Raw genomic sequence first — 12,444 nt, forward strand, 5'->3', positions numbered from 1 at the left:
TTCAAAGCTTTTTCTTACCAATCATATAACCGAAAATTATATAAAACTGCTATTAAAATAGTAAATTACAAGTAATTTCACTTCTGAATGACAAATTGAAAAATCCCGAAATCCCGGGATTTCAGTCATTCAAATCCCGGGATTTCGGGATCCCGTTTCCCGGGAATTCCCGGGAATTAAATCCCGAAAAATCCCGGGACTGGAACCCCTAGTGGTAATAATGCCAAATCCAGTCTGCATTGTGGACTTCCATATCTAGATTAGAAAAATATCTCCTAATGACAGTAATGTGTAACTTCGGGCCAAGATTTGTAGACACAACAGAATTACGAAGCATTTGCGATGTACTCTCTTACATTATTGAAGATAATGTTACCCGTTTGAAAAGTAAATGCAATTCTTATTTAAGCAAACTTTTCTAAATCTAGGGAAAACTTTGCTGCTCATCGTCAGGTTAGTTTTAGTGTGGAATTAGTATTACTAATGTATTTACTTCAAACTGAATTAATGCATTTACTTTTCAAACGGAGAACTTTATTTTCAAAAATGGTTTTCGAATAGTCTAGAGAGAGGTTTCTACCAGATTTCATAACTCGAATTACGAGTAACCTTATAAACAGAATATATGTCAGTATGATGATCACTGTTTAGAAGTAGATACGTTGAGAAGAATTAGTACGAAGCTAAATAGTATTTGAGATGCATTGTGGATAGGTAAATACATATGAGTATTTGAAATAATAGTTTCACATGTAATGGCAGGAAAGTTAAATTACGAAAATTGAGAGTAACTTAGGCTGAGATTATTGACTGTCATTGAAATTATTGGTCGAATAAGAAAACCTTGCCACGTTTTACCGACCGAAGAAACGTATAAAGCTAATTAATCGAGTGTTCCATGTTCTTGGTATACATTTTGGGCAAATCTACAATGCTATAATTAAAGATAGCGTGTAATACATTACCGTAGAAAAGACTATCCCTCTCGACTTCTCATTTACAGAACTAAACCCTCCCAAATGCACTTTTAGCGCGTCACAACTCTCAATCTGCTCAGCACCACAGCCCGAAAACCTGCACAATTTCCACGCTTTAATAAAGCTCCTCGAGCACACTGTAACTTCCAGCAACATCGGCATCCCAAAGTGTGTCATGGACACCTCACTGAGAAGTAAGGCTGCAACTATAAACATCAATGGTATTGGGATCACTGCTTTCAGCTTGATCAAGGTGTAACCCAAGAGGATGGCCACAATCAGCGGGAGGAACAAGGCGAAAGAGGACGGATAGTAACACGTGTAATTCCAGACTCGGTTGACAATTTGAAGCTGACGATATTTCAGTAAAAATTTGCCGAATTGGACTTTTCTAAAGCGAGAAGGATTCAGAGGTGTTATATTTCTGAGTGAGATGGTCAGGAAAAGAACGATGTTGGCGAGAATGATGACGAATCCGACTCCAGCGGTGGTTTGTTGGAACGCGCTTGTAATTATTATTAGTATTCGCACAATTAGTTTGATACGGGATGGGAGAAAGTTAGCGTTTCGGAAGAGGAAATACGTCGGGTCCACGGTGTCCAGGAGGGTGGGGACTATTGCGGTGATAAAGGGAGTGGTTATGACGGCAAAAATTAGACCGTGAAGGACTAGTCCGACTGTGTCGTACTTTTTATTCGATTCGATTCCTGAAAATTAGTGTAACGAATTTTGAATAAGTACAGTATGAAAAATTAAGTATTTTAGATACTATTAATATGAGTTTGCAGTGATTCGCAACACAAAATTTGAGCCTAGTTTGCTTAAAACATTAAGTCTCTATAAATTGTAATTTTCTATCTCACTCTACCCTTGTAAAATATATTCAAATTTCAAATTTCTAAAATGACATCCGTAAACTTAAGTTTTCGTGTAAATTAAATTTCAAATTAAATTTTTGCCAATCTTTGCGAGTTCTTACATTAATTAGAAATTTAATTTGAAGATTTAAAAGGCGAATTGTGAAAAGTGACACAAAAATCTATGATACCTAAAGAAAAATAATAAATTAAGGACCAGTAAATCTTAAATAATACTTACGAAAGTAACTCCAAGACTTCCTAACATTTTGTAAGTTATTCCAAACGAAGCAGATATCCGCCTTTTTGAACATAAACGTGAGGGTGACAGTACTTACAAAAATTTCGATAAGAGTCACGGTGATAAATATAATCCCAGTCGCGATCGAAAGATTTGGGTCTTTTTCATGTACAACAATTTGGTGTAATATCATGAAAATGTGTACAATTGTAGTAAAAATTACGAAGAATGAGAGTACATACCAAGGGGTTATTTCCCCCCTTGGTTTCGGAGTGGGTTGCCATGTCTCCCGATTCCACGCAATACAGCCAGAGAACCTGGGAAACTTTTCAGTTAGCACGACAAATCTTTGTAGGGCCTGGAAAGGAGTGTGTGAAGTGATAATTACCGGAAATTTAGAGAATTTCATGGTTTCTTAAAAAAATACGATTTTTTAGGTCAAACTCTTTTGGCTTACATTTTCAAAAGTTGTTAACAACAAAACATAAATTCTAATCATAGAATTCTAGAGTTATATTTGAAAGTGCTTGTAGCTGAATGTCAACCAATTTATTATTAAAATTGAATTACTTCGGCCTAATTAGAAAATTTGAAGGGTAAATTATTAATGAATTGGAGAGTCATGTATGAATAGGTATGTACAAGTTAAAAATGTATTGATTAAAATATATACATATAAATACATACATATGTACATATAATCCCATCAGGCATTTTTGGCCTAATTAATTAAGTAGGTTTGAATGAATTTACAAGAATAATTATGGTAAATACTTAATAAGATTAACTTTTTGTATAATTGGGGTTTTTTGGTCCTGAATTAAAAACCCATCCTGATGTACAAATAGTTAGGATTTTGAATTATGCAATTGATGTTCCACTCGCTCTTTAATTAAATTAAGCAAGGTACAGCACACCATGCTTAATAAACTCCGTAACACATATAACAAACTCGCAGAAGCGGATTAAACACGGACATGGGCTGGTCGGAGGTCAAAATTCTTGACGGAGTTGAATTATTTATCCTTGAAATTTCCTATACATATGCAGAACGACGCCACAAGTGGAGATTATGGTTAAATTAAACTTTGGGCCACGGTTCAGTCTGGGTTGCCCGATTGACCTAATTAATTTATCTAATGCGACTGAAAACTAAAAATTAAAAGCACAATGTCGAAAACGGTGTTTGATTTTGTTGAGTTGTTCTGGCGACAACCTGCTTACGGACGGACGGACAGACGGACAAAACCGTAACAACAACTCCTTTGTTCCGGTTGTTAGTAATGCAATTTCTTGAATTAATTTATTCTGATTTGTTAACTCGGGGAGTAGTCGAATGTATTTAGTTGCATCCGTTAGTCTGTCCGGATCTTAACATTTTTTTCCCCCTTAAATATATATGCAAAGCGGCTGCGTAATTGTAGGGACAGAGGAACAATGACCCCACGGTTGTTCGGCGTCTCCAATCTTGCCATGTTATATAAACCCCTCCATCCCCCATCCTGCAATTTTAATTTAATGTCCCCAGATGTGCCCACGGCCATTTCTTATACATAAATTGTGTTAGTACTTCGAAATTGTCTACTTGATCAACTAAACGAAATAAGAAATTTTAGAAACTTGTAGCTACTTGCATAATTGGGAACTCATCATTTAATTTATTCAAATATTTTACTTATCTAAAACATTTAAATATGGACATTTTCTTTTTAGTCTTAATTTCTTCAAAGGAGGCAAGCCATTCTTCGCACACAAAGTTGGGGCAATCATTAAGTAATTTATATCCAATTAAACTTCTCACCATTTCAAACGCTTCCTTATCTCGATACTCAGAACTCACCCTGTACCCGTCATTTGCGTCCCGATGTGTCTCAATGTGCGTTAAAAGCATACCCTCATCATCTGAACGCTGTGCAGTAACCTTGTAGACAAGAAAACCAGTCCAACTCCGGTGAAAGTAGAAGGCGTCTGTGTAAACAAGTGACAAAAATTAGGTGGGAAATACATTTGATGCTAATTTTGTGAATAATTTAAAATTTTAGCCAATTTTAAATTTAAATGTTAATAATAATTCACATGTTGTAGCAAATAACAGATAATTTTTGCCCGCTGTACAGGTTACGAAATAGAGTTTAACAAATAACGGCCAAAATTTATGCGAAACAGTCCAAAATCAATATGCGTGCTTTGTTAGAAATCTGGTTTAGTCACGCAGTTAATGATTTCTTGGTTTAAAATTGCTACCGCTTGGTATTAAAATCATACCGGTCTTGGAAAATTTGCTACAGATACAGTAAAACTTTAATACCGAGCTACATATTTCACTATACAGTATTACTTATCAATACCACTTTAGTAGCGTCATGCATAGTATACATATACATACATATGAGCACGGTTGTGTATTATTTTAATACTGCATTTCGAAGAGTGCCGTCATACCATCGTCCGGATCGAAATATATGAACCATTTGTCCTCCATCGCTTCTGGGATGAATCCTCGCACAGCTAATTCGGCCTGTTCCTTTGTCAACTTCAAATTCAGAGGTGTCGACAGGATGACAGTTTTACCCGGTTCGAACCCCGTCACTCCCCAGGAGGACTTATTTGCGACGTAACGAGGTGGTGGATTCGATTCAGCCATGAGTTTGTACTTACTTATCACAAGTTTTACGCGACTTATGGCAAGATAAATGGAAAAAATTGAGATAGATGAAACTGATCCAAGTTAATGCTACGGGAATAATATGTAAATATCTGCACGTACATAAGTATTGGGACAATTTCGCAAAAAACGAACGACTCAATGTAACGTAAGTATGTATGTAGAAGTGAGAAAATAAACTTACATATGTACATATAAAATTCAGGATGTGGTGGAAACAAGTGAGTCATTGGTATTCGGTAAATTCCTTGTAAATATGCATCTACATATGTATGTATGGGAAGGTATGCAAATATTGTTTAAGAAATACAAAAAAACTACGCTCTTCTCATGATCGCGCTTATATGATGTATCTACTAAACACACATATCTAGGAAAAACGTCTACAAATACATATACGCATGTTCATGTAAATATGTACACATGACATAGTGGCATATTTTTTATGCAATAACTTATTTATTTGTAAATATGTATGTATATACATCATCAACTAACTAACTTAATTAACCTATGACATTAATTCTATTACTCTCTACACATGCAGCAAGATTTCTAAACCCACCTTAGCCTATCAGTAGCAACGAAATTGCATTATCAACGAAAAACATCATCACTAAAAGTTCATTTGATTGTTTCGCAAAGAAAAACGTGTAGTTCCAGATCCCCACCGGAAATGCGACCGGCTTCATAGCCTTCACCACTTTACGATGTAACTTTGCCTCTCCGGAAGTCTTAATTCTTTTCAGTGCCCTCGACTCCACAAAAACCTCGAGCAATTGTTTCGTCTGCGTGTGAAATTTAGAAATCGTTCCCCAAACAAATTTAAAAACCAGAGTGACACACATAAACATAATTGTGCCCTGTAACAGCAAAGTATTCAGAAAATGTAGCGTGTAACCTAACTATTATGTAACTCGCGGAAATCAAGAACGTGCAAAAAACCAAGAGAAACACCAGAAGCGTGTTTCTCACTATAAATTCAAAAATTGCATATTGAATCTGCCAAAATTTGTACCACATGATTAAAACGTGCAAATCGTATAATTCCCTAATTTTAGTGACAAATAAGGGTCCAATTTTCAAAACTGTGGTGATGCATTGCATTTCAGAAATTACGCACGAAAATCCTAAATACACTAAGCGACTCAATTCATACAATTCGGCTGTATTAAATACATAACAGACCAGAAAAATTGGCAACCGCATGATCGGGCCGGAGATAGCGTCTCCAAACACGTGTCTAATAATATAGGAAATTGGATCCAGATGCCAAAAAAGACGATGAGTGGGATTATGATGTACGAAGCCACCACGAATAAGGAAAGGATGACAGAGATCAGATTAACATCCATACTTTTTATTAGTTTCCGGTAGTCGACGTTGGAATGAAGTTCGAATTCTGAAAATTAAATTTGTAGAATTTACAGCAGCGAATTTATTTTCGGATAACATTCTCATCGGCGGAGGTACTTCTATAGAAAAGAAACAAGTTGTTATCTGAAAAGATATTGCCATATAACAAATTGCCTGTAGTGTGGGTGATCTTTTATTAGAGAGCGATCAGGAAAGAAAGAAACTTTCGAAAAATATATTTATTTGTATGGAAGAAAAATTGCCACTGACAATGGAGGCGCAAACCATGTTCAGCCCAGATTATTTTGTGACCAACTTTGTTTGAAAGAGCAACTCTTTAGAAACAACATTTGGTTTGGCACTTGCGCAGATGCGCAAAATTCAGCACGTTACGGGTGCCGCAAGTTCGCAAAAACGCTTGATTTTTCAGCCAACGTCCATGGCGAGCTCAACTTTTTTCCGTTTCTCTTGCTCGCTTTCTCACTCCCACGCAAGGACATTGACCCCACAACCCTTCATCATTCACATATTTTATCAATAATTCCGAATTGCTATATTTTTAATTATAAATTTTGGAATTTTATATGGTTTTTTCGCATTATGGTTGTACATATTCTGAACAAGGATTATAAAATGATTTAGCAACAGAAAAGGACAGAAAAAGTGATGTATCTTACAGAATTACGAAATTTTATGAATGATTCTAAAATTTATAGTTAAAAATATAGCAATTCGGAATTATTGATAAAATATGTGAATGATGAAGGGTTGTGGGGTCAATGTCCTTGCGTGGGAGTGAGAAAGCGAGCGAGAGAAACGGAAAAAAGTTGAGCTCGCCATGGACGTTGGCTGAAAAATCAAGCGTTTTTGCGAACTTGCGGCACCCATAACCTGCTGAATTTTGCGCATCTGCGCAAGCACCAAACCAAATGTTGTTTCTAAAGAGTTGCTCTTTCAAACAAAGTTGGTCACAAAATAATCTGGGCTGAACATGGTTTGCGCCTCCATTGTGAGTTGAAACGCGGTAGTTTTGTAGTCCATGCGATTGACTACCAAAATCAGAAAACCGGAAGTTGATATCTCGACTAGTTCAAAAATGAGAACAAAAAATCGAGAACAACTCGAAAAAAAGATTTGCCACTACTACGAAAACGTGTGCGGGCGCGTCCGGGTAATGGTTTATAGCCACTTCAAAAATGAAAAAAATTATATGACGACAATTTGCAGAGTTTTACACATGTATTTGGAGAGAGGGAATGCTGAAATCAAAAAATCAAAAAATCGTCCTGCTCGTGTAGCGACCCCCAAATTGATACGTAGACTTCAGCAGAAATACCAAAATAACCTTTGGATATCAGATGGTAATTTGGGCTACAAATTGAAAATAGCAAAATTAAGATTACATGACATTAAACCTACGAAGTTGGGGGTCAAATCCTATAGGGCAACACCTGCACCAAAGTACAACCAAGGTCAACAAAAAAGAGCAAAGTCCAACTCTCGGCAGATTGCTGAAAAACGAGTCAAGCAAAACATGCCCGTGATTCTGCTCATGGATGATGAGACCAAGTGCTCGATTGATCCAGATGAAGTCCCTGCGATGAAGTACTACTCATGTACTAATAAGAAAACGCTTAAAGATTCCTTCAAGTACACGCTGAAGTCAAAATTTACCACAGAGCACATAATTGGGCAAGAATTGGACTCATTGGGGGACGTCACAAAGCCGTTCGTGACCACAGCCACCATGACCTCGGAGAGATATCTGAACGATTGTATAAAGAAGATCTTGATCCCCTTTATCAATAATCGTAATGTACTTTTCTGACGGGACACAGCAACATGTCATTATCCAAAAGTTGTTCTATACTACCTGCGGTCGAAAAAAATCGATTTTGTTGCAAAATAGGAATAAGCTCCCTACGTCCCTCGGGCAAGACCAATTGAACGATTTTGGCCTTTATCCAAGAGAGAATATAGTCGTCGAACAAAATCTCCCAAAAACTTGGTAAGATTCCGTCACATTTGGACACACGCCTCAAAAGTGGTAGCGAGAAAGAGTGGCAAAGCACTTCTGGGGACCGCGAGGCAAAAAATTCTCCAGATAGGAAGGATGGGGGTCTATGGACCATATGAAGCAAAAAATTGAACGCTAAGGACCTTGTTCTTAACCCCTAAAAATGTCATTGGAATTAATTAAGTTTTCCGGATTTTACAGGCATTTTTAAAAGGTTTCTTTCTTTCCTGATCGCACTCTACTAAAACATTGGCATTTTGGATAGAGCAGGATTTAGTTTCTCAATATTTATGTGCTACACTTCAGTGATAAGTTGTTATCCAGACGGTAGAATTTTATGGTACCTCCGCCGGAAGCAATCGTATCCAAAAACTATTGAGAGTGTGAAATTCTTAAGAATTACGTGAATTTTTGAAAACTGCTACCTTTTTGTACATGCCACTCAAATTCCACAGTTCTCCCCCAGACTTGGACACTCATCTGGCCCAAAGCCAGTAATGAAATCCAGTAGCCGAAGGTGGACATGACGCTGACGATTATGACGCCCACCCACAACCAAAAACGAAAATCTTGCAATAGATTTTCTTCATTACCGGCGAGATAATAGATTGACATGGTTGATAACAATATGGCCAGTAAGCTGAGCAGCAGCGGGATGAATTTCTCGTACCAACGGATCAGTGGGACCACTTCGACGGTATGGATTCCCTTCCGGTATGAGAATTTATAGGGGAGCTGGTATGGGAAGGGGTAGTGGTTTATGTAAAGCAGTTGGACAAGTCGGACTACCCCAAAGGGTGTGTCCATTTCGAGCGGGAAACGCATATTTAAAAAAGAAGGTTTGAACGATTTGAACTTGGCGCTGGATTTCACATTCCCCTAGACGGGGTTTAACTTACCAAACAGGCTACAAAAACTGTCACAGTTTGGCTAGGTCAGTGAATTATTGACTTTTAAGCACGATGAATTCGCGAAGTATACTAGGATGTATGTATTTATGCATGTAGATATGGGTAAGCGAATTAAAATTTGCAGAGAATATTTTCAAAACTGATTTTGACATTGGAAGTTCCAGAAATCTCTAGACGGACCGATGTAGCGTAACGAAAGTCACCAGGAGAATAAACCTTCCCATTGTTGTATTGAATCAAGCTAGTAGAAAGCTGGGAGTATTCATTACATATACATTTGGGATTTTTCAGAAAGTTGTATAAACATAATCAATATTGGCTGGCATCAATAAATTTAAGATCAATTGTTTCTTGTTTTCTACTTTGTAGATAATTCAATTATAGTTTTCAGTAGAACGAATATTTATTAGAACTATTGACATTTAGAATGAAACGTGGTAACCAGCATTATACGTATTTACGAGCATACCTATGTACAAATATACAAAGCCATAGTGTAGTCTAATCCATGCTTTTTGAAATCCAATCCCATCCTACTTAGTCGTTTCTTGTCTTAAAAAACCCAATCTAGTCTAATCCGACACTCTTGGGAAACTAGTATTAAATCATTTCCAGTTGACGTATATTAATACCGTCATCGTAAATATTGAATTGAATTTTTATTGGCTTCCTTTTTTTGGGTCATAGGCCCATAAAGGTACATGTTCATGAAATATTGGACAATATTTGTGATTCGCGTTTTTTCCATGGAAAAAATATAAATAAAACTTAGGGTAAAGTTGGGCATCCTACTACTCTCTGGCTTGAAAATAGGAATTATTCGTTCGTGTATACATTAATGTTTCAATAGATGTAAATATGTATGTATGGCCCTAAAGTTCATATATACCTAAATATGTGGACCTGTCAAAAATCTATGTACATATTTCTTCCATATTTCATCCATACATTCTGGGGGATCCTGAATTCTTCATCGTCTCTTTTGGAAAAAAGCCACTGGGTGTGGTTCTGCCTGGTGCGTAATACACCTTTACGGTAGTAACCACACCCGCCCGGCAAGTCAATTAATCATTAATTAATTATTGACATCTTCCCCTTTTTGCTAAACATCTCCTAAAAAGTTTTCTCTCTTATCCTTCCGGAGATGGACTTGGCTACCGTTTGGAAATTGGATCGATGATGACTGGAACTTTATGTGAAACATGCCATCTGCCCGTCAGACAACGACAACTGACATTTATCTGCAACTCGTGCGAGCAAAAACATCATCGTATATGCCATAAAAACGTAAAAATTCCGGAAAGAGGGTATATTTGTACTAATGTTCTACCTAATTGGGTTTATCCAAACTGTACATTGCACATTCGTGACGGATCTTGCCTCATTGGAACGGACTTCCTCAATACGTCAACCTTACTATCATCCCAATCTCTTCTGGAGCCTCCATCCTCCCCGTCATCGTCCAACGTCGTCTCAACGCCTCGCGTCGACCCCACCCCACATTCGACTGCAACATCTCCACCACACCCGCTCACTTTTATAAATGATTCGCGTGGTTTTAAATTAGCACATCAAAACCTTAATAGTTTAAGAAATAAGATTAATGAAATTTCTGTTTCCCTTTGTGCTAGCAATATCGACCTGTTTGCCATTACTGAATCAAAACTTGACCCTCAGATTGACATTGACGGAACCTACATAATTCCGAATTATGTTCTCCTTCGCCAAGACCGTTTAAAGAAAGGAGGAGGTATCGTAGTTTATTTAAAGAACTGTTTTATTTATGAAATTGTTGACTGCCCTATTGTGACTAATTTCAATTCTGAACATTATATTCTAAAAATTAGTTACTGCCCGGACAAAGCTTTCTTTGTCGCAGTAGTTTACAGTCACCCGTCGGTCACCACCAGTAAACTAATTTCTTATTTTCATGAATTGAATTGCTTTCTCCTTTCTCTCACCAACGACTACATTAGTGTTGGTGATTTTAACCTTGACTTACACAAAAGAGACTCTGATTCTTTCTCATTGTTAAATGCAGCGAAAGAATTCCAACTTTCCCAACTCATACACGGACCAACTTTTAAAGGACTTTCCCTCCATGACCACGCATATGTTAGTAAAAAACTTAATTTTACTTCAGCTGGTCATCTGTCCCATACATGTTCTGTTCTGACCTTGTGTATTTAATTCGTAAAACCTCTAAACCTAAATATTACCCAGTCAAAACTTATTATAGATGTTATACGAACTGTGACTTTGAAGCACTTGATTCCGAACTAATTTCCTTTAATTTTAATTATTTTAGCGATATTGACATAGAATTTAATAGATATAATTTACATTTCTTATCTTTACTAGACAAGTATGCCCCACTGAAATCTAGATTTGTTAAAGCAAAATGGAACCCTTGGTATTCTGCTTATCACGCTGTACTCCGTAAAAATAGAGATAAATTAAGAATAATTCGTGATCGTACTCAAGCAAATCCTAACATATGTAAGTACCGTTGCGCTCGTAATTTATATAATACAAGTATAAACAATGCAAAAAAGTTGTATTTCTCAAAAAAACTTACCGAGAATGAGAAAAATACGGTTTCATTGTGGAATCATGTTAATCAGTTAAATGGGTTTCGTAAAAAGCAACCTATGAGTATATGTAAATTAATCAATCCATCCAATAACACTTTAGTTTCTACCGTCAAGGAAGTTAACCTTGTTTTACCAAATCAATTCGTCGTTAATTCAATTAGAGTGATTCCGGAAAAAGATTTAAATGAACAGATGACGGATAATTTTGCTAATTTTGAGAACGATAATTTGAATGAATCCACTACCGTAACCCTTTGTGAGGTAGAAAAAGCGATTTCTGACACTGTTAAAGATAGTCCCTCAAATATGTTTGTACCTCTTTCCATTATAAAACGATGTAAGCAAACAGTAGCGTTACAATTAATGGTTTTATTTAATACTAGCCTAAAAGCCCGTCTTAAAGACGGCCCAGAACTAAAGTTTTAGAACCCACCAAAACCATTATGTGGAGGCATTACATAACTGGTGTGATGCACTAATCCATACCGAAATTATAACACGAAAGAAAAAAATCATCTAAATATGCTTAAACTTCGAAAAGCCTGGCCTATTAAGCTTTCCACGACATTCCTGCGTTATGAATGGTTGCCGGCTTTGTAAGGAATTATTTAACGTTGCCAAAGATTTTTTTTAACGTTGGTAAGGATTTATTTTAACGTTGCTAAGATAATTTTTTAACGTTCATAAGAAAGTTTTTTAACGTTGCTAAAGAATTTTTTAACGTTGCTAAGAAAATTTTTTAACGTTACGAAGGAAATTTTTTAACGTTACGTCATAACAGAAATCATAACAGAAATCATAACCGAAATCATAACCGTAATCATAA

At 36.5% G+C, this 12,444-nt stretch overlaps 1 protein-coding gene across 1 annotated transcript; it reads right to left on the reverse strand.

Annotated features, from left to right (window-relative positions):
• Positions 1-3,721: 3,721 nt before the first annotated feature.
• Positions 3,722-4,848, reverse strand: LOC110849878. The gene is made up of 2 exons (XM_022097345.2): positions 4,518-4,848; positions 3,722-4,043 (listed from the first exon to the last, which is right to left on the reverse strand). The coding sequence occupies exons 1-2, from the start codon at positions 4,717-4,719 to the stop codon at positions 3,751-3,753; spliced, it is 495 nt and encodes a 164-aa protein (XP_021953037.1). The 5' UTR covers positions 4,720-4,848; the 3' UTR covers positions 3,722-3,750.
• Positions 4,849-12,444: the final 7,596 nt, after the last annotated feature.

This window comes from Folsomia candida, unplaced genomic scaffold (assembly GCF_002217175.1).
Source record: "Folsomia candida strain VU population unplaced genomic scaffold, ASM221717v1 Fcan01_Sc005, whole genome shotgun sequence".
Lineage (NCBI taxonomy): Eukaryota > Metazoa > Arthropoda > Collembola > Entomobryomorpha > Isotomidae > Folsomia > Folsomia candida.